General features: G+C 37.3%; 1 protein-coding gene across 1 annotated transcript; it reads right to left on the bottom strand.

Moving 5' to 3' along the window:
* Positions 1-18,954: 18,954 nt before the first annotated feature.
* Positions 18,955-23,742, bottom strand: LOC101246099 (glycine-rich RNA-binding protein RZ1A). The gene is made up of 4 exons (XM_004248757.5): positions 23,611-23,742; positions 21,185-21,316; positions 19,337-19,879; positions 18,955-19,244 (listed from the first exon to the last, which is right to left on the bottom strand). Exons 2-3 carry the CDS (start codon positions 21,293-21,295, stop codon positions 19,346-19,348), a joined length of 645 nt encoding a protein of 214 aa, XP_004248805.1. The 5' UTR covers positions 21,296-21,316; positions 23,611-23,742; the 3' UTR covers positions 18,955-19,244; positions 19,337-19,345.
* Between the last annotated feature and the right edge of the window lie 533 nt (positions 23,743-24,275).

Genomic DNA, 24,275 nt, shown 5'->3' with positions numbered 1-24,275 from the left:
AACATCCGACCAAATTTTCCGAGTCTTGAGTTTCCCAACCAAAAGAAAACTCTATCACCAAACCCTAAAACACTACTTTATCATCTCAGGAAAGGTGAGATCACAACTATGGACAAAGGCAAGAGCATTCATACTGAACCAATTGGAGCCGCAAACCCGCCATTAGAAGAGGAGTTGGCGACTAAGATATCGAAACACACTATTCGGGATGAAGAAACGATCGACATACGGAAGTAGTGTGGAAAGAGCCTATATAACATATTGTTTCCCCTTGAGAGCACTGAGTTGGAGAACAATGAAGAAAGTTATGAGGAAGCAATTGCCCGCAAACCCTCTCTCCAAGGACGTTTGCTAAAAGGTGACCAAAAAGTCACTCTCGACGCATACTCACAAGAATACCGCATAAGGATGGAAGTCATTCCGTGCGCCCTCATTTTTTAGCACTATAGTTCTAGGAGTATGTTGGGGCCTCTCGAAAGAGCATATTACTAGGTGGGATCAAGGGACATCCGCAACACCTGTGAGTGTTATCCTAACCAGAAAGGGTACACAATAGAAAAGTGCGTGGATTTTAAGAATGTGGTACTCCACCTGCTCGATATGGATAGTATTGCAACAGTTGGGGTAACGACATCATTATTGCATGCGAAGAATCGAGGCTCGACATACCGGTCATTGGAAAGACTAAGTTATATCGTTGCTCCTTCACGCCTTTTAAGAAAACAATGTTGGAGGTCTACTTAGAGTTGGTTCGAAACATGGGTCTTTAACCCGATCTAAAGGGAGGTGGGAGTGTTATATTCACTTAGAATTGAAGTTTGAAAACTTACCCCTATCACAGGGCCAAGAATTGAAGTTTGAAAAGTTGCCCCTATCACAGGGCCACTGATCATAGCATTGAAAAATGTCTTGTATTCCGCCACGACATAGAATACTTCATCAACATAGGAAAGATTCGAGTTGAGTCTGTTCCCCGTGGCTAATTTGACGTTGAGGAGAAGAAGGGTTTAGATGGAGCCACCATTATCTTTTAAAGCTTTTTTTTTTCAATTCCCCTGTAATCATTCGGAATGAATGAAAAAAAAGTATTTCTTTTGTATTCAAACTACGTAGGACCTGAATTCTCCTTGTGAGATACGTAGGCAGTTTTCTAAGGCACGGACCCTATCTTTCAAAATTTTCATTCTCCCCCTTTCATTTCACAGGGAAATATGAGGCTCAGATCAACAGATGTCAAAATAGATGCCTCAAGAAGACCTTAGCTCAACGTGATTTAACCTTTCTAAGATAGTCCCAAAATTAAAAGAAGTAAATTCTGCTCGTCCCTAAAATTGGTTCCCCTTTACTCGTGGTTCGGTATATCCTCAAACAAAGCAACTTTTGTGTGTTTACTTGTTCTATATGTGATATCTTGCATTTTGTATTCCGAACTCAAACTGATAAATTTGTCTTTGAGTTGTTTTCTTCCACAAGTACTTACAAACGGGTTTGTGTCGATTAAACCGGCTGATCATCCCTATTTCACTAGATCTAAAGGAACTGCATATTCCTTTCCGGGCTAAAGTTCATATAAGGGAAAGCAGTAATAGGGGACAACAACGAAGAAATCAGTCTTACTGATGTTGTGGTGGCTCGACCCACCATAGAGGATCAGAATGAACTGATTATATAGCTAATCAGCAGATTGCTGAGATGAGGGTGGAAATGCAAAGGAGACAAGATCTTCCTCCACAAGGTTCTACTACCAATGCTTGGACTGATGGGAGGAATCTGATGTACTTTCCCTCTCCAAACATGGAACAGGCTCAGAACCTGCCATCAAGTCCTGCTCAAAACCCTTTAGTTATAGACTTAACTGCGCAAATCCTCAATACGTCTCAGCCTCCTACCAGACCCCACCCCCTCCTCAAACACCCTCTCCTCAAAACAATAATCCTCAAATACCACCTCACCCTCAAAATGCCAATCACCAAACCGCTCCGCCCCAACAAAACCAAAATACATTCAACCCCCAAACACCCTCCATTACCAAAATCAACATACTAACCCCCAAGCATACCCTCAAAATTACAAAGCTACTCAAAACACCCCAAGTCCTTTCGTTGCTCCACCACTACCCAGAAAAACAACCTTCCAAATTCCCGTTCCAAAAAGGCATGACGTGAATGGTTCTGAGCTTGACCATTATGAGGAGCAGGAAACAGAATGAGATCGAAATAACAGGATGCAAAGATAGACATGAAATAGGGGATCCGAAGGGAAGTGAAGGGGCTTCAGTGCACACCTGACGTCGCCGATTTGAACTATAAGGACTTATGCATTCATCCGAATCTAGACCTCCCAGAAGGGTTCAAAATACAAAAGTTTGACATTTTTTGGAGGATAGGGAACCCCTTAGCGCATCTAGGGGTATACTGTGACCATCTCATAGGAGTTGGGAGAGATGAAGTTGTACTAATGCGACTTTTTAGCTGAAGTTTGAGCGGAGAAGCTTTGAAATTGTTTACATCTCAAGAGATAAGACAGTGACTCAACTGGAATGCCTTGGCTATGAACTTCATTGAGCGACTTGATTACAACATAGAGATTGTACCTGATCGTTATTCCTTAGAAAATATGAATCAAAAGTCTAAAGAAAGCTACAGAGTTTTCGTACAGATGGCGAAAGGAGGCAGCCAAAGTTCGGTCTCCCATGTCTAAAAAATAAAAGTTTTGAGGTATTTGTGCGGGTTAAAGAACCCGAGTATTATGAAAGAATCATGCTGCTTGTTGGAGAAAAATTTCCTGAGATAGCCAAGGTAGGTGAGACTATCGAGGATGGATTAAAAATCGAGAAGATTGTCCATGTTGCTACACGGGTCCTAGGGCTTGTTAAAAAAGAAAAGAGAAGATGTGTTAGTTGTTTCTTATGAGAGGAAGAAGACCCCGAGAAGATCATCATCATACTAAAGTCATTCTCGACTCTCACAAAGTCCATACCAGGCTTGTTATACACAAGCCGATTATCAAAATACTCCTCCTCTCAATTACCAAAATGCCCCTCTTTCCACTTACCAAAATGCTCCCCCTTCCGTTTATCGAATTCCACCTCCCATCTACAAAATCCCCCTCCAGTTTACCGAACTCCATCTAATCATTACCAAAGTGTCTCTCCCAACTACGCCAACGTGCATTCAAATTACCGAGCGCCTCCCAAGTGTATCAAGCCCAAGCTTCAGTTTACCAAAATACCTTCCCAGACTACTAAGCTTCATTGCCAAATTACCAGACAAATCCCTATCCAAAATATCAAGCTCCCCATCCCAATGTCCAAAATTATTATTAGATGTCTCCTCCTTAAGGCAACTACGATCCCACTCGTCCTAGATTTGAGAAAAATCCCTCCAGAACTTTTATTGCGCTTGTCGAAAGCCGAATAAAGTTGTACAAGAAATTAATTGCGGCAGTTTATATCCATTCGATGGGGCCCAAGGCAGTGGACACTAGTTCCCAATTTTACAAACCCAATAAGAATTGTGCATATCACAACAATAGCATTGGACATGATACAAAGGATTGTATTAACCTGAAGCATAAATCTAGGATCTAATCGAACAAAAGGTGGTCTCCCTCCAGACAGCTGCGCCCAACATCAATAGTAAACCTTTTCCAAATCACGGGGGCGTCAATATTAACATGATAGAGACGGATGATAATTGGAGCGTGAGAAAGGCGATAGTTCCGATTGTTTATGATGAGTTGGAAAGGTTGTGGATTCTTTGAGCATCAAAGAAAAGGAGGAGTTCATGATTCTGAAAACCAAAAAGGTTGTTGCCTTGGTTCGAATAAAAACTCCCGCTAGACCAAGGTGTGTAATCGAAATTGCTCCAGCTCAGGGTATGACCAGGTCTAGCATGTGATTGTACTCCGGAAGAGTTGGCCCATGGAGGGCAAAAGAAGGACCAAGAAAAGAGGTCAATAAGAGAAGGCGAAGCTGAAGAATTCTGGAGAAAGATGAAGTCCGAAGGACTATTCGAATTGTTAAGCATTTGGAGAAAACCCTGGCTCAGATTTCTATATGGTCCTTATTAAGGATTCGCAGCTACATAAGAAAGCCTTGATGAAGGATTTGGATGATACATATGTGCCCGTGGGCGCCAGCAGCGACAATGTAGCGGCCATGATTAACCAGGTTATCCGAGGACATCGGATAAGCTTCTGTGAAGAAAAGTTTCCCTTCGTAGGGAGGATGCACAACAAAGCTTTATGTGTCACTATCATATGTCAAGAAAGGGTTATAAATAGTGTCTTGGTAGATGATGGATCTGGTCTCAATATTTTTCCGCTGTCAACTCTGAGGCAGTTAAGGTTTGATTCGGGGAAGCTTGAACAAAACCAAGTCAACATGAGAGCCTTCGATGGGGTGCAGAGAGACAAACTGGGAGCGGTAAACTTGGTCATTCATATGGGTCCTGCAGATGCAAAGTATCAAGTCCTGTACATCGACACTAGATAAAACCTTCTTCTGGGAAGGTCGTTCATCTACATGGCTGGGGCCGTGCATTCTACCCTTCACCAGCTGGTGAAGCTTGTCTGGAAGGTGCAAGAATTGGTTATTCACAGTGAAGGAATTCACTCTGGTGGGCATGCGCCAATCATAGATAAAGTCTCTCAAGGCACTAATTTCTACGCGGTGGAGCTGGTTAATGCCACCGGTGATAATTTGGCTCCATAGCCTCCTATGCGCTCTGTATACAAGATGATCGTTACAGTGATGCTCTAGAACGAATTCGAGCCAGGTTTTGGATTGGGAAGGAATTTCCAAGGAATTGTCGAGCCTATTCAAGTTCCTGTCAAAGGAGCAAGGTATAGTTTGGGGTACGTCCCCACTGATGATGAGCTAAATATGAAGAAGAGTGGTGACCAAGCATTGGCTAAACCAATCTCTTATCTGTATCAGTCATTTCCAGTCCAAGAGTATGAAGGAAGGAATCTGCGGCCTTTTTAAGAGATTGATGTTGTCATAGAGAACGAGGTTGAGCTAGCTGGTATCCGCGATGCTGAGCCTAAGGAACAACTGTAGAATTGGACCTCCACACCAATCTTGATTCCCCGAACATCTTGGTAGAAGGACAATTCGGTGGTAGTCTGAAAGAGGCCAGAGACCCACCATTTTGCAGTTTCTGTAACTATTTGAATTTTGAAACTCCCTTGTAATGTTTAAAAAGGCAACATGGCCCTCCGTCATGGACAAAGTTTGCGTTTGCTTTTCAATTTGAATGAAACCTCTATTTATTGAAATTTTGTTTATTTACTTATTCTACTTTCCTGACTTTGTTTGTTTATGATTTCAGTAATTTTAATTTAAAACCTGCCAATGTCATGTCATGTCACAAGCTTAACAAACAAAATGAGTCAGGTGATGACAAATGTGAAGAATATGAAGAAGAAAATGAGATACCGGAATATGTAGCTGAGAAATTTTGGCAGTTTGAAAGTCAGCATAAGTCAACTTTGGAAGAAATCGAGACTGTGAATTTGGGAGACCAAGAGTGTGTCAAGGAGGTCAAAATCATTGTCCATCTAAGTGAATCTCAAACAAAGGATCTGATTTATTTGCTTACTGCATACATTGACATATTTGTCTGGGTTTACAGTGATATACTAGGGCTGAGTAAAAATGTGGTGTCTCACAAGTTGCCGATTAATTTGGAATTATGTCCAGTGAAACCGAAGGATCAGGAGTTCAAGCCTTAGTTAAGTTTAAAGATTAATGGAAGTGATGCAGTATCCAACCTGGTTGCCAATGTTGTTCTGGTCGCCAAGAAAGATGGGAAGATCAAAATTTGTGTTGATTAGAGGGATCTCAACAAAGCAAGCCCAAAAGACAATTTTCCATTGTCGAACATTCACATTCTGATCGATAATTGTGCTAAGCATGAAATGCAATCGTTTGTGGATTGTTACGTCGGTTATTACAAGATTTTGATGGATGAAGAAGATGTAGAAAAAGACAACCTTCATTATGCCTTGGGGTGTATATCATTTCAAAGTGAAGTCATTCGCTCTCAAAAATGTTGGTGCTACGTACTCAGAGTTATGACGGTCATATTTCATGACATGATTCATAAGGAGATCGAGGTGTATGTATATGACGTCATAATCAAGTTTTGCCAGAGTTTGGATCATTTGACGCATTTAAGGAAGTTCTTTGATCATTTGTGTCGTTATAACTTGAAGTTAAATACCACTAAATGCATTTTTGGGGTGCTAGCCGGCAAGTTGTTGGGATTTATAGTCAGCAGAAGGGGAATTGAGCTTGACCCTTCTAAGATCAAGGCAATTTAGAAGTTTCCTCCTCCAAAGACGAAGAAGGACGTGATGAGTTTTTTAGGGAGGTTAAACTACATCAGTCAGTTCATAGCTCAATCAATTGTGGTGTGTGAGCCTATCTTCAAGCTTTTGAAGAAAGATGCTTTGACAAAGTGGACTGAAGAGTGTCAGACTGCTTTTGATGCGATCAAGAATTATTTGTCCAATCCACCATTGTTGATTCCTCCGCGAGAAGGGAGTCCATTGTTGTTGTATTTTTCTGTCTCAGATATGCATTTGGATGTGTGCTTGGTCAACATGACGAAACAGAGAAGGAGCGAGCTATTTATTATATAAGCAAGAAGTTCACTCCATATGAGTCTCGTTACACTCTTTTGGAAAGAATATGTTGTGCTTTAACTTGGATAGCCCATAAGTTGAGACATTATTTGTCTTCTTATACTACATATCTCATCTCCATAATGGATCCGTTGAAGTATATTTTCCATAGGGCAATGTCGATCGGAAAGTTGGCAAAATGGCAAATGTTTTTGAGTGGATTTGATATTGTGTATGTGACTCAAAAGGCGATAAAAGCACTTGACCGATCATCTTGCAGAGAATCCTGTCGACGAAGAGTATGAACCGCTCAAGACTTATTTTCCTGATGAAGAAGTATCGTTTGTAGGTGAAGATATTTCGAAAGCATATCAGGGTTGGAAATTATTCTTTGACGGAGCGGCGAATCACCAAGGAAGAGGTATTGGAGTTATTTTAGTGTCAGAATCTTGTTAGCATTATCTTGTGGCGGCCAAACTCCTATTTAATTACACGAACAACATGGCCGAATATGAATCATGCATTCTTGGATTTAAGATGGTCATCGATATGAATGTTCATGAGCTTCTAGTTATCGGAGATTCAGATTTGTTGATTCATCAGGTTCAAGGAGAATGGGTCGTTAAAAACCCGAAGATCACACCATATGTGCAATATATACAGAAGTTGGGCAAGAGATTCCGGTAGATTGATTTCATACACTCCCAGAACACAGAATGAGTAAGCCGATGCTCTTGCCACTATCGCTTCAATGATTAAACATCCGGATACTGATTATATTGATCCCCTAGATATGGAGCTGAAAAACCATCCAGTCCAATGTTCTTATGTTGAAGCAGAACCAAACAATTTACCATGGTATTTTGATACAGAGAAGTACTTAGAGATCAGGATTTATCCTGAGAATGCAACATCCAACCAGTTGAAGTTGATACACCGTATGACCCTCAATTTCTTTCTAACTGGAGAAATCCTTTGTAGGATGACTCCTGATTTAGGTCTTATCAGATATATTGATGTTTCCAAAGCTGTGAAGCTTATTGAACAAATACACGCCGAAATTTGCGGCATGCACATGAATGGACTCACTTTGGTGAGGAAGATCCTTTGAGCCGGTTAATTTTGGATGACTATGGAGCATGACTGTTGCAAGTTTGTGCAGTAATGTCATAATGTCAAGTGCATGGTGATTTGATCTAAGTGTCGCCTCACGAACTCAATGCAATGAGTTCACTTTTTCCATTCGTAGCTTGGCGTATGGATGTAATCAATCCGATAGAGCCAGCCGCTTTTAATGGACACGGATTTATTTTGGTTGCCATTGACTACTTCATCAAGTGGGTGGAAGCAGATTCATACAAGTCGGTAACCAAGAAAATTGTAGCTGATTTTGTTCCAACAATCTGATTTGTAGATTTGGAGTACCGGAATCCATCATTATTGATAATGGTGAAAATCTCAACAGTCACTTGATGAGAGATATATGTGAGCAGTTTCAGATTACTCACCGAAACTCAACCACTTATTTTCCTTAAATGAATGGAGTTGTAGAGGCCGTCAATAAGAACATCAAGAAGATTTTGAGGAAAATGATTGACAATCACCGAGGTTGGCACGAGATGTTGTTGTATGCTTTGTTGGGATACCGAACGACTGTTAGAACATAGATCGAAGCTACCCCATATTTGTTAGTGTACGAAATAGAAGCAGTCATACATGTAGAAGTTGAGATACCTTTCTTGAGAATCATTCAAGAAGTCGAGTTAAGTAACACTGAATGGGTCAACAAGCGAATTGATCAGTTAACCTTGATTGATGAGAAGAGAATAATTGTCGTCTGCCATGGTCAACTATATCGATAGAGACTGATTCGTGTTTTCCAAAAAAAGTCAGAGCTAGAATTTTTGAAATCGGTCAGTTAGTCCTAAAGCGCATTCTTCCTCATTAGGATGAATACAAAGTAAAATTCACACCATATTGACAAGGACCTTACATGGTTCGTAAAGTGTTATCTGGAGGTTCTTTAGTCCTGTGGTAGATGGATGGCACCGCATGGATGAAACCGATTAACTCAGACGTTGTCAAGAGATATTAGTGTGAAGCTTCAGTTTGTACATTTGTCATTTACTTGTAATCGTTCCATTTGCTTGAATGTGCTTTGTTTAAAATTTTATCTCCTTTGTAATGAACTACGTCTGACCTGAATTCTCAAGAATGCGATACGTAGGTGGCCTATGTCGTCTTAGGTCACCCCTTTATCCCTTTATAATGTTTCTTCTGTATTTGAACTACGTTTGACCTGAATTTTCAAGAATGAGATACATAGGCAGCCTATGTCGGCCTCGGTCGATTTTTTTGTAAATTTCTTATTTCGTTAACTTTTGATGGGGGGGAACTATGTCTAACCTGATTAGTGCCTCAACAGGACACGTAGGCACTACAAGGTTCGGTCATATCTCTCGTAATATTTCTATTTCTCAATACAGTAGAAATTGGGACAGATTTTTTGAGAGAGACGCAAAAATTCTCGAGAAGAATATTTTCCTCAACAAGTCAAGAATGAAGATACTTTCAGGTTTGCCACTAGGACAGAATTTATGAGAGGATCTCAAAAGTTCCATAGTTTATTCACTGGCACTTAAAAATAAGCCGAGACAGTTAACTAGGATAGAAATTTTAAGGATAGCCTCAAAATTTCGACAGTGGGTTTATCGGCAGCCTAGAACAACTTCAATCACTTTTCAGCAAATAATCAGATAGACCTCGGAGCATCATACTCAAAGAAGTTCGTCAAGATCAACGTGACATGACACTTGACAGTGCCTTTTTTCAAATACTATTTTCGAAAATCTATTTTCTTAAAAAAATTACCCTTTATGTTTCATTTATTTTGGCATAAAATATATTGTCTTATCTACCAAGAGGTGGGAGATAAAATCAACCGAATATAACAGGACAAGCAGCAGACAATCGAAGAAATCGCCACAGATCAATTTATTTTTAAAACTTACTATTTTTTTGTGGATGCTGGTTTATAGATTTGATGAATATGGAGAAGTCAAAAGGGTGAAGAGCTCCCCAAGATTATCATTTTTCTGTGGGTGCAGAAAATATTTTATGTGCTTATACCGAAGACCTGGAACATGAACAACAATTTTATTCAATTCTCAACAATATGAAGTCTATAATGAACATCCAACTACGTTCAAGGATGAATCAAATGAAAATCCCTAGAAAAGCATTTTACTATTTTTCATTAAGGACGTTATCTGCATCATATTATCATACATGATAATATCACTACCCTGAGGGTCATTTTATTTGTATTGTCAATTTAGATGATGTGCTACCTGGAGGGTCATTTCACCGTATTGTCAATTGAGAAAATATTCATGCATCGCAGAAAAAGTCATGCATCGCGAGAACATATTCATGCATTGCAGGAAATGTTATGCATCACGAGAAGATATTCATGTATCGCAGAAAGTCATGCATCGCGAGATGATGGTCATGTATCATGAAAAATTTCATGCATCGTGAGAATATATTCATGAATTGTAGGAAATTTCATGAATCACGAGAACATATTCATGCATCGCGAAAATTCATTCATCGTGAGAAGATATTCATGTATTGCGAGAATATGTCATGCGTCGAGAGAAGATATTCACGCATTACGAAAAAGAAGTCATGCATTGCAAGGGAAGGAAATCATGCATCATGGAAAAAGTCATGCATAGCAAGAGAAATAGATTAATGCATTGCAGAGAAGAAGTAATGTATTGCAAGAGAAAGGAAGTCATGCATTGCAAGAGAAAATTCATCCATAGCAAAAAAGTCATGTATTGCAGAGCAGAAGTCATCCATTGCAAGAGAAAATTCATACATTGCGATAAAATGCCATTCATTGCAAGGGAAAGAATTCACGCATTGCGTAGATGAGGTCATACATTGCAAGAAAAGAAAATCATGCATCCCAAGAGAAATATTTACCCATCACAAGAAGTCAAGTCAATTGCATCTTTTATTTGGAAAGAGTAAACACAAAGAGAATCATCGAAGACGGCATCGAGAGAAATATCAACACTGCGTTAGCTTTTATTTACTTTAACATCAAATGAAAGAAGTGCATTGAAGATTATATTACAGCTATAAGACATAAGCTTTATTTTCTTTACGTCAAACCCAATGGAGTTGACGTCAAATGTTGAAGGAGAGCAATTAAGTATCAACACGGTAAAAGAAACTATCTCCCATTTGAATTACATTTTATACTAATGAGTTTTATCTCAGTCTTTGTCAAAAGCATCCGAAAGGATTAATTCTCCAAAATAACCAAAGGTGCGGACGACATCAACAAGGATGCAACACAACGTGGAACTTTTTCTTAGCAGCAAACTGGGACATAGTCCAAAGAGGAGTTTCAAACTCTTAGGACGCGAGAGAAGATAAACTTCCACCACAATAAAACCACACCCCTATCAGAAGGCATGTGGGCTTTCTTTAGTTTTCTTGTTTTCAGTTTTGCGTCCGAAAAATTTTGGTCTCTACCGGAAGCCGCGCTCCAATCCAAGTGATAATGCGTCAAGAGTCTTGAAAATTATTTTCGTGTAAGTTCTTACCTACAGATGTGAAGAGCTCCACCTTCATGGCTAAGAGGTTGCAAGCCTCTTTTTCACACTCGATTTATTTGTCACTTGTCCAGAATCAAAGTTTATCTAACATAATAGATTTCATTTTCAACCGATTGAGTCAAACTACAAACAACCTGATTCCTAAGGTTTAAGGCTATGTAGGCAAACTCAACGTTGAAAAATCAGTTGTATTTCAACATTCGCTCTCAAATCTTATTCCCGATCATTTTGGTCCCTTCATAATTCGATACTCATATGGCTTTGAATTTCTTCAAGATCGTGCATCAATTTAAGCGAACTACGAGTGGCCTGAATTCTCATATAGCCTGAGATATGTAGGAAACCCATTTTCAGGGTTCGGCCATAATTTTCAAAGTCCGTACCAAACTCCTTGTCCAAAGGAAGGACGTGATCGGTCAAAATTGGATTAGTCAATTTCATTTTCCTCGAATTTCTTGCATCAATCCGAGTAAAATGAGTGACAGTTTTTGTCACCCAATTAGGACCCTCTCAGGTAATAATTAATTTCTAAGCTTCTTAATTTTCAGATAAATTAGGATAGCTAAGTTTATGAAATTCGAATATGTCCCATGTCTATTTCAAAAGTAATTTTATAAAATTTTCAAGCGATAAATATTTCTTATATAATTTTTATATGATTATTATATTTTGTGAAAATCCGCATATCATTTCAAAAGACTTTAATTTTAGCAAATACTTTTAAATTAGTTAGGTTTAAATTATGTTCATAATTTTTGTTTTTCTTAGTGTCGTTAAAATTTAGAAGCTCCTAAATTAATTATATTAATTCTTCTTGCTTAAATTTTAATTCGCTAGTCAACTCAACTTGGCCAAATTGACCTTTTAATAAGCCAAGATTTCAAAAAAAAAAAATTGAGCCTGTAGCTGCAATTTTCCCAACAGCCCCTTCCTTCTTTGACCCAATTCTAAAAGAACCAATTCCCTTAATTCCAATACTTGAGATCAACCCAATTCCCTTTCCTCATTCCAATTCAGCCGCCCCAGCCCACACCCTTCTTCATTTTTTGACCTGACCCAGCCCAAATTTTTGTTCACAATGAAACATAAAATCATCAAAATAGAAAAACAAGCAGCAAGTGAGACGGAGCGATGACAACTCTTCACGGCGTTTCGCTAGATGACAAGATCAATGGCTACATGAGGAAGAGATTCTAGGCATTGTTGATACACGGCGTCAAGTTAGACGGAAAGCATGTTGCTTTTCTACTTCATCTTGCTCGTACAACAGAGCAGGTAAAGCGACTGCAACTTCCAACTGCGTTTGTCGTCTTTGACTCGCGTTGATGGGCACCACGTCAAGGGCAAGGACGAGTAGATTGATCAAGGTCGCCCGCGTCTCTTTCACCTTTTGGGATTTGGCTGGAAACCCAGTTTTTGGTACGAAAATTCAGCTTTTACCTAATCCTTGGGATTTTTAAATTTTGGGGGATTAAATCTGATTTTCGATTCTACCCTTTCCCCAAAAAATCTCAAAACCCTAGCCTCTCTCTATATAATATCTCATACTATTTATTGAAAGGGGGGGAGGAAAAAAACATTAAAAGAAAGGGGAGAGATTTGGGTTGGAATTTTTAACTAAGACAAAAGAGAGTTTTTGAGCAAAAATATTTGAATACACACTAAATACCTTTTTAAGGGAAAACAGAGGAGGTATTTTTTTTTAGTGTTTTGGGTTTGATATTCTTGTTCGGATTTCTTGGCTACTGCTCGTATTCGGATATCGCGTTATGAAGATCATCACTCTAGCTCACCGTAGTCTCAGTTCGTTGCATCTAAATAGGTAAGCTCATTTGCAATTACGACTCTATTACATGATGCTCTGTTTGGTGTGGAATGAAATAGGTTGTTGGTCTATCTTCTTCTTTTAAAGATGTCTTTTATTAGTTCTTGGTTGTTGTTTGTTGGAAGGTTGTTTAGTTTGAATCGGTGCGTCTTAGTCGCTTAAAGTTTAAACGAGCCTTTCCCAGCAACTAAAGGCTGAAAATTTTATGAATCTTTGAACTCTAGTTATCTTTTGTGTTTTCCTATTTGTTTATTTTTTACGATTTTGTGGCTCGTCCGGTTGCTGCTGGTTAAGACAAATGTAATAGCTTTTATGGTTGTTGTTATGAACTTCCTCTTGATCTATTAATGTTATTTTCGTTTCGAAATAGGACTAGATTTTAAAGTGAGTTAATATGAAGATTGTATGTTGTTCCATCCTTAGCTTGGCGATTTTTTAGCTTGTTCTTTTCATTAGAATGTTTATTTCTCTTTTCCGATCATGTTACCATGTTGGTTTGCTCTGTCCCTGTCTTTTGGTTGCTACTCTTCCTAACTTTTTTTTCTATTCATCTTTCTTTCTGTGAAGCATGCTGAAAATAATAAATGACTTTTATGTATGTGTTCAAGTCTCCCTCGAACCATGATGCCTAACCAATTCCTTCGTCCTTCCACTATGTTATTTTGGATTTGCAATTTCACTGATTAGAATGATTTTTGGTGCAAATCTCCGCCTCTTTTTTTTAATGTCTCTTGTCTAAAGTTGTTCACTGCCTGTGAATTTGAGTGAGCAATTTTTTTTTATCTCTCTTTGCTTCGCTTTCCCAATCTTGCTTGTGTTGGAGTGTAGCCTGCAAGGTCATCATGGAATGTGATCTCTTTGAGGATTAATCTTTCATTGTTATACGTCTTTTCTTTACTTTTGAGAATAATTTTTTGAAGTCTAATATATTGCCCGTTTTCTCAATAGTCCATTTAGTTACAAGTCAATCTGATATTATACCTGAAAGGGGAGAACTGGTTGTAGCTAAAACTTGAGTTTGCTCATAGTTTGCATGTCATTGACACTTATAGTTTCTGGTTTCCATTTTAGCTTTTTCCATTTAATGGTTTGGCACGCATAATTTCATTTAGCTCTTTTAAGGAGTTAACGATATTTATGAATGTGCATCTAGACAACTTTGCCCTTTCTTATCATTGCAATCATAAGGAGTAATTGTCAACACTATTTTGAATGATTGTTCAGTCCATAGCATTTTATCGATAAGTAGTATGTTGTGCTGAATCATCGTTTATTATTTGTTGTCATACTATCTAGAATGGAATTGTATTAGAATATTTTTATCTTCTAATTTGATTTTGTTTTCTCTTGTATCTGAAAATATATATGAGTTCGCCACGAACTCCTTCTCTTGCATTTCGGGAGAGCCATAAAGGCTCAAAATTGTTTCATCAAGTCAAGCCCATTAAAACTGACGTAAAGGTCCCCAAGTTGAAAAAATTCAAAACAAATCAAGGAGTTGAAGATTTTGGGCCAAGAGTCCAAATTTATTTTAAATATTGTCTTTTGTTATTTAGGGCCTAAGCCCCTTGTATTGTACTATTATTATTTTGTTAGTTTAGGACAGGTACCATTGAAATGGGTCAAAGGACCCAAAAAGAAATGGGTCCAAATAACGATCCAGACAGATACTGGATTTGGACCCAACTCTCTCTCTCTCTCTCTCTCTCTCTCTCTCTCCTTTTACTTTTCATCTATTTTGCTTGTCGATATCTACTACTAGTTTTAAGTTAGAAAATTTCAGATCCCTGCAAGACGCCACCTCGTTTTAATCATTTATCTAAATCAATCAAATAAAAATAAACTTTAAAAAAATAATTTTTGCAAATTTCAATTAGATAGTAAAATTGATACTTCACTTTCAACAAACTCTAAATAATTTTCTATCTCAAAATTAAGTTAGATATTTTAGCCAAACAAATTAGTTGTTGAAAATTCGTATTAACGGATATATTAGTTGCCTTAAACACCTTCCTAAAATATAAATAAGAATCCATAAACCCCCTTTAAGTTTTCCATCGATTTCCTGTTTTAAGTCTTTTGAAAATCAAGTTTTCTTGATTTTCCTAAATAATTAAGTGGCTACTCTGACAAAGTCAAAAACTTATAAAATATATTTTCCTTTCTTTAAATAAAATACAATTCACCCACCAAGTGGGTCATTTAGATATTTATGGTCCTGGTAGATGTTTCTTCTAAATGGTCTCATGTATGCCTATGGTCTTCTCATAATTTGGCATTTACAAAATTGTTGACACAAATAATATGATTACGGACACAGTTTCATGATAATCAGATTAAGTATATTCGCCTTGATAACACTACACAGATTTCATCCCAAACATTTAATGATTATTGTATGTCGAATGGGATAAGAGTTAAAACATCTTGTAGCTCATGTTCACAGTCAAATGGTCTGGTTGAGTCATTAATTAAACAACTGCAGTTGATAGCAAGACTATTACTTATGAAAACTAAGTTGCCCACTTCTTTGTGGGATCATGTAATTTTGCATGTTGAAGCACTTATTCATACCAAGCCAATAAATTATCATAAGTTTTCTCCAATGCAATTGGTTTTGGATCAACAACTCAATATATCTAGTCTAAGAATTTTTGGATGTCTTGTGTATATGCGGGTAGCACCATCACAATGCACTAATATGGGACCCCAAAGAAGGTTAGGAATATATATTGGGTTTGAATCACCCTCTATTGTTCGCTACCTTGAACCACCAACTGTAGATATGTTCATAGCTCAATTTGCAGATTGTCGATTTGATAAGACACTTTTCTCAAAATTGGGGGGAGAAACTAGTGAAATGTAAGGAGAAATTTTGTCGAAAAATCTCATCTTGATCCTGGTACTTCCATTTGTGAGCGGGAAGTACAAAAGATCATTCATTTGCAGAAAATCGCAAATCAAATGCTAGACGCATTTACAGATTTGAAAAGGATTATCAAATCATATTCCCAGTTCAAATCGATATTCCGGTTGGACCATCTACTAGTGTCATAGCTAAAGAGTCAAAAGCACGTCTGAAGCGTGGCAGGCCATTAGGATCAAAGGATCAAAATCCTAGAAAAAAAATTAAAAGTAGGAATGACACTACGAAAAACCCTCACTTCGAAAGTCAAGATGCGAGTAATTCTTGTATCCTTGGAGGGATCAATGACCTTGATACTCAAGAAAATTATGAACTATCCATAAAATCAAGTAATGATGAAATAAATCTGAATTGCCCAAAAATAGCGGTGGATTATGTTTTTGCATATAATGTTGCATAAAAAAATATGCAAAATTGTGATGATCTTAAACCTCAATTTGTTGAAGAATGTCAACAAATAAATGATTAGCCAAAATGGCAAGAAGCAATTCAATCAGAATTGAATTCATTTGTCAAGTGTGAAGTTTTTGGGCCTATAGTACAAACACCTAATGGTGTTAAACCTGTTGGATATAAATGGATTTTTATGGGGAAAAGGAATGAGAAAAATGAAATACAAAAGTATAAAGAACGTCTTGTTGCATAAGGATTTTCTCAAAGTCCCAGAGTCGAATATGAAGAACATACTCGCCCGTTATGGATGCAATAAAATTGCGTTATCTCAGTAGTTTCACAATCCATGAGAAACTTAAAATGAATTTGATGGATGTAGTTACAGCCTACCTTTAAGGATCACTCGATAATGAGATATACATGAAAATCCTTGAAGGATTCAAAATGCCCAATGGATACAGTTCAAAGTCTGGGAAATGTACTCAATCAAATTGCAAAGATCATTGTATAATTTGAAGCAAAATGAACGCATGTGGTATAACCGTCTTAGTGAGTATTTATCTAAGGAAGGTTATATAAATGATGTGATTTGCCCTTGTGTGTTATATAAATGATGCGATCTGCCCTTGTGTATTTGTAAAGAAAACAATATCAAAGTTTGTTGTACTTGCTATTTATATTGATGACATAAACCATATTGAGGGCAACCAATTATTTGAAGAATGAATTTGAGATGAAAGATCTTGGAAAGACAAAATTATATCTTGGTTTACAAATAGAGCATTTGACGAATGGTATCTTTGACCACCAATCTACATACACAGAAAAGGTGTTGAAAAGATTTTATATGGATGAAGCACATCCATTATGTACTCCAATGGTTGTTCGATCACTTCATGTGAATAAAGATCCATTTCAACCCAAGAAAAGAATGAGAAATTTTTTGGTCACGAAGCACTATATCTCAACGCAATTGTTGCATTAATGTATCTTGCTAACACTACAAGGCCTAATATAACCTTTTCGATTAATTTGCTATCAAGATATAGCTCTGCTCCTACTATGAGACATTGAAATGGAATCAAACACATATTGCAGTATCTAAAAGGGATTATTGATATGGGCTTATTTTATTCTAAAGATTGTAGTCCAGACCTTATTGGTTATGTTAATGCATGATATTTATCTGACCCACATAAAGCTAGATCCTAAACAGGTTACATATTCACATGTGGGAATACTGTCATATCTTGGAGATCTACGAAATAGTCTACTATAGCCACTTCATCAAATCATGCTTATGTCCAAGTGATATTGTGACATTAGATACGGTTTAGCATCACAAAGGACTGAACCAACCACCAACTCTTCATAGAATTTGAAAAACATATCATTTGCCTTTGCGATAAAACAAAGATATACATCACATGGACCAAAAAATACCACATGGGAAGTCCATAATGTCTTAACATTAGATATGGCTAATTAAAGTACTCAAGGGTGCAAGTACATAATTTAGAGGCAGATAGACAGATACAACCAATATTCAATCCTCCGTTCGGAGTATAAAGGGTAATGGGTGTTGGAGAGAGAATACAGCATATTAGTGTTTTAAGATACCTTAAAGGTTCAGCCCTACTCCTAAATCTGTAGGCAGATGATGGGTAACGGGTTCCCAGGTATGAAAGCAAAACAAAAGAATAGAATTCTACAATGTTTCTAAAAGGAGTAACTGAGCAAAGAGGCAACTCCCTCTCCCACCTCGAAAAAAAAACGGATGGAGTACTAAATATTCAAATAAGCAACCACACTTTAGGACCCGGTAACAAAATCAGTCATACCTTCAGTGAAACTGAAAAACAGAACCATCTATTGAAGCAATACACCAAGAACCACAAGCTGACAAGGAAAGGAAGCCTCACTTGAAACAAAAGGACACTCATCCGGGTTTCAGATGTGGAAACAGCGACAACGAACAAGAACCTTCTCCGTGTAGGAGCAACATCAGAACCTGAACAAAATTAATGGACCTCTGTTGCTGAACTCAAGAGTATCTAACAACTTGCCATCTAAAAAGAAACTTAAAAGTCATCCTCCAGCAATCTTTCCCGAACACAAGAGCAATTAGTGGTGTAATAACTTGCAGAAGAATTGTCGCTGTCCAAAATACTTTCTCAAATTAATTACGTTTAAATGCACCCAAACAAGCAAAGAGACCCAACCATGTACTCAAAAAAGGCCATTTGAACAAAGGCAGCCTGCCAAAACGTTAACATCATTAATACTGTAAAGCTGCAAATTAGGAACTGACTAAATGGAGGAATAATGCAATACATTACCCGTTTTTACTCCCATTAACTGTTAACAGATCCTAAGAGAACGCAACAAAAAACCACTTCTAATTCACCCTCGCTTCCCAGTTTGACAGGAACACGCTTATGTACCACAGAAATTTATCGGCAATACATATTTCTGGCAATTCATCAGACCCATCTATCACCACAAAATTTCAGAGGTACAATTGTGAACACAAGAGATCATTATGGTTCCGGCAGCAAACAACAGTATTCTACTTTCCAAGCCAACAAAGCAAATAACCAGCAGCCATAGTAGCATTCAAAAGTGTGAGACCACATTCATAAGTGTGAATTAAGCACGCATAAGATCCCAGTCAATCCATACTATAGAACATTTATGGACATAGAACAGTAGATTAAAGTGCCAGGTTTCATAAGTTCAAAAGATCGATCCACTTCTCACAGGCCAAGGAAACAAGATGCCATGAGACATACTTCAAACCCTCTGTATCCAGCTTGGTTGGCGCCTAGCTCTTCAGCTGCAACCGACAGGTTAAACTTCAGGTACCACAATTAAATGGCTCCATGAACATCATACAGTAAAATCAGAAAGTCCAAAATACCTACGCACCTTAAAGCATTAACCAGCGCGAGAGCCAGAACCCCGACGATCGTATGGCCCTGAACGATCACGGTTATATCGTTCACCTCCCCCATGTCCACCTCCATCCCTGCTGCTGCAATTTCCAAAGCGATCGCCATTTCTTTCAGGTCCATAACCACTACCTCTAGAACCACCACCTCCGCCACCACCATACCTATCATCTCTGCCGCCATACCGACCACCACGACCTTCTTCACTAGGGCATTCTCTAGCAAAGTGCCCTGGCTTGCCACACTTAAAGCACTCTCCACCACCAGATCCCCGCCCACCTCCATATTCACGATCACTGCGACTGCGATCACGACCTCGATCTCTGTCACGGTCATGGGGCCGATTACTATCATAATCTCTACCTGAACTTTGTTGAGGCTGGGCTTTGTCCACAGTGATAGCACGGCCATCCAAATCCATCCCATTCATTGCGTCAATGGCCTCTTCCATTGCTTTCTTTTCATCAAATGTAACAAAACCAAATCCTTTAGATCGGCCGGAGAACTTGTCAACTACAACCTGAACCAAACAGAAAAGAGTTTAGACAATAGAGATGTGGGCATGTTTAAAATCTGTATCCAGTAAAGTACGAGAAAATGGGGAAACAAATAAGGAAAAGGAAAAGAGACGAAAAGGTTGCCACAGGCTAAATCAGAAACCAAACTGTATTCTGCAAAATTTGTCAGTGAAGTGCTCACAACATGTCTGTAGCATCTTACTATTTATTCCTGCACTGAGATTTGTTGTGTCACTGATAGTTTTATGCAGTGGCTGAAATTGCATCTTTCAAAATAAAATGAATTAGGGGGTGTTTGGATTTACTTATTTTTAGGTACTTTTGATTTTTAACCACTTTTTCAGTTTCGGAGGTGTTTGAAAAAGCTAAAAAGTGCTTTTAAGCACTCACCTTTAGGCCAAAAAAGTATTAACTAAGCCAAAAGTAGGGTATCCCCTACTTATGACTTTTAGTTGTTAACAGTATAATTTACTTTTTAGAAGCTTATCCAAACAGGCACGTAGTTCTTTCCTACAAGGCTCCTGAGTTCCAGTTATGACTAGGATGAACTATCCTACAGGCTTAGAGTGTTAGTTATTAGTTCATGCTAAGACCACTGATCCTATAAGTTTGTAGTATTTCTATTAATCTAAGGAAACTGATGCTTTTTCCAGAATTCCCAGACTATATATGCGGCATGAACAGGTTTTCTATTCAATGAATACAAAGCTACACGTCTAATCAAAAAGACTATGGGGTATCTCACTTATAAATAGACTACCAAGCTCTGGTAACTACTCACATTTACTTCTTGTTTCAATAAGAAGCTACTCATATGATGCGGCAGTTGAGCATATATTTTCCTGCTCATTTTGCATTTTAGCGCTCTTTAAAAAAGATCATCCAGCCATTTCAGGTGGGAAACCTCATTCTCCTTTGATTTTCCCTTGCGCATGAGAAGGGAGTACAGCACTATGTGTAAATAAGAAATATAATACTAGTACATAACATGCTACAATAATCAATGTGCAAGAGCTCTTGGAAAAACTGTTTTCATGATTAGAATGAAACCAACTCAAAAGAGGTTAAGAAATGTTTCAATGGATTTCAGCAAAAACAGGCATGGGGAAAGGAAATTGTACCAGCAAAATATTAAATATACCACTTTATCTTATAGGGGAGGAATTGAAAAGGCAAGATTGGACCAACCTAACAGTTTGCACAACAGAAGTACAAGTTGGGTGGGCATTGAAGCTGGGGGTGGGAGAAAGAAGCCCAAACAAATAGAAGAATAACAAGACAACCTGTAAAGAATCATTAACTGTTACCTTGGCATCAAGAAGATTGCCAAACTTCCTAAATGCATCCTTTAGCCCTCGCTCCGATGTTGACCATGATAAGTTACCAATGAAACAGCGGTACTCGTCATCCTCCCCCATTTTTCAATCAGCTTTTTCCTACTGAAAGGGGAAAACATATGGGGAGAGATGGAAGTGGGGAGGTGGGGTGAGGAAAATCAAGAATGAACAAGAGCTGGAACACATCAAGGCTAAATTAACATAATGTTGGTCCTGTTTATACAGTTTTTACTATGAGACCCATTGTCTTTTCATTACATGACATTCAGTCTCAAAAAGAAAAATTAAAGAAGTGCTTCAAGTAATCATCAATGGTGTGTGTTCCTAATAACTGATCTATTGGACAAATTTTGTTTCAAAGATGTAGAGACTACAACACAAAGTATTATGCTTTGTCTAGTTAAAAAGAAGGCATAATACATAAACATGACTCTTAACTTAGCGTCAACGAACAACTGTGCCTTCCAACTTTGAATGTGCACAAGTAGACACTTAAACTATTATAAAATTGAACAAGTAAACACAAGTGTCCTACATAGCATAATACACGTAGGATGTCATGTAGGATACAAAATTGTCATGTAATGTTTCATGTAGGATGAATGTGTTCATTTGCTCAATTTTATACAAGTTTAAGTGTCTATTTGTTCATACACAAAGTTAAAGGCCATAGTTGTCAATTGACACCAAGTTAAGGGTCATATTTATGTATTATGACTAAAAAGAATATGGAAAGAATATTATGCCTCCACTTACCAAATATGTGCCGTGAACATACATATCATGTTATCCTATACATTTATGTAATTTTCATCAATGCTATGACACTTTGTTTCGGACAACTTTCTAAGTTTTGCAAAATGTAGCTGCTAGAAATCTAAATTGAATGCGGAATAATATAATCAAAAAGTTGATGACTACAAGCAAATAGAAAAGGGGCTGAAAGTAGGTGCAGCAAAGTTCAAACAAGAATTCACTCCCATCTTATAAAATGATATTGTAGAACATTATGTTTATTGGACTGCAAAGCAACCAAGCCCAAACGATCATTCCCAAATAGAAATTCAAGGTAATCACATTCTGAAATAAAAAGAATGCAAAAGCTTGCAGACAACCAATATTTCGGCCCTAGTCTCCATACAAAAAAAAAGAAACAAAAAAAACCAGCCTGCTATTAACATTTATCGCCCCCTTTAAAATCCTTAACAAAAGCATCTGAAAAAACAAAAGATTTGCATTGTTTTTAACATTAAAAGAAAAATTTTACCCCGTACTGCCTACACCCAACTATCATTACATCAAATTTTCAATATTAACACAATATTTGAATCATGAGGAGAGGAATTTGTGTTTCTTAAATGGATGGCTTAAAATGGGTTCTACCAATCAATGATTTAACCTATCACAAGTTTGTTTGGATCACAAAGATTTGTCGGAATGGATGAGCAGTGGGTCACACACTCATAATCTAAGTTACTTGGACCCTGGTGAGAGTACCTAATAAGGGTGCAGATCTAAAGGTCAGATTCTTAATCCCATATACGTATCCAAGTGCAAATATGGGAGTACAACTGTACAACTAATAAATGTATAGTACGAAATATATATAGTATATATCTCGATTAATTAGAGCTATTTAACTAAAACTAATAAAATTTAGTTCTTTATAAGCACCTAATATTTTATTCATAAGATATGTGGTATAAGCAAAACATTCTCGTCCTTTATATAATTTATATGTGATATAAACATAAAAATCAAACCAAATACCCAATCAATCTATACTTTGCAGTCCTATATGTTATCAAAGCACTCGAGGTAAGTTGACCAAGTTATGGGTGGATTCCACACCATGTTGAGTTGTGTCAATATGGGTTCGGCAAGGATTTCGAAGAGTCCATGCAAGATAGCTTATTATTGAGTTGCAAAAAATGTTATTTATTCGCAATAAAGTAAAATTATATCCCAGGTTAAAAAATCAATTTTTCTTAAGCAGGTAATGTAGCCCAAGTTGAAACCAACCATTTGGGCGGGTTGATAGGGGAAACCCATATTAGTCTTCTATTAACACTACTAGAAGCATCCAACCCATTCAAGTTGGATATTTGGAGAGCTTTATACATTTATGGACCAAAATTGATACCAATACTAGAATCATCTTTCAGCCAGGGGAAACAAATTGAACAGACTTAACATGACAGAACTGAGAAAGAAAAAATTGACCTTCTTTACTTCTGAAACATATAAATATGAATTTGTTGACGAACAAAGAGAAATCAAACATTTGTAAGTCAAAAAAATTACACAAATAGCAACAAAATCGAAGCAAGACCTCGAATACATGGGGAAAGGAAGTGCAATGTATTGTTATTGAAGAATTAAAGATCGATTGATACCTGAAGAGTGAAGAGGCGCAGAGGAGGAAGAGAGAAGGCTTTAGCGTTAGGGGACTGAGAAAGGAATATTTAGGGCTATTATGCATAGAAATGTAGGAGCATCTATTCCCTCTTGCACTCAATCTTCATTTATTTTATAATATATTGTATTATTTTAATAAATATATTATTTAAATAAATTGAATCGTTCATATCTAATGATCCACATTCATAATTTTGAATAATAAACCTATAAAAAAATAAAGTATGAAATAGATGTATCATAAAAAAGATAGGTTAAATCATGAAATATGATTATTAAATAATAACTAAAACAATAAGAAGAAATTATTAAGTTAACAATACTGTCACATCAAATTGATTGTTACATAAAATGAACTTTTTATTTGTTACCAATCAATGAATTTAAATGATAAGATACTATGAAAATTAAGTAACAATCAAAATTAACATTGTATTTTAAACTAACAATACAATACAATACAACACGCAACAATCATCCAAACAAGGTGGTTAAGTTGAAGGAAATGACATTAATTATTAAAAGAAATAATGCATTTCTTGTTTGAGTGATAATATGGACTAAATGATAATATGGATATCTCACGGATTTAGGCCTTTGCACAGGGTATAGAGGATCACCGACAACTACAATATATGAGTGA

This window comes from Solanum lycopersicum, chromosome 10 (genome assembly GCF_036512215.1).
Source record: "Solanum lycopersicum chromosome 10, SLM_r2.1".
Taxonomy (NCBI): Eukaryota; Viridiplantae; Streptophyta; class Magnoliopsida; order Solanales; family Solanaceae; genus Solanum; species Solanum lycopersicum.
Note: the sequence above shows the minus strand (reverse complement) of the source record. Positions and strands in the feature narration are given on the sequence as shown.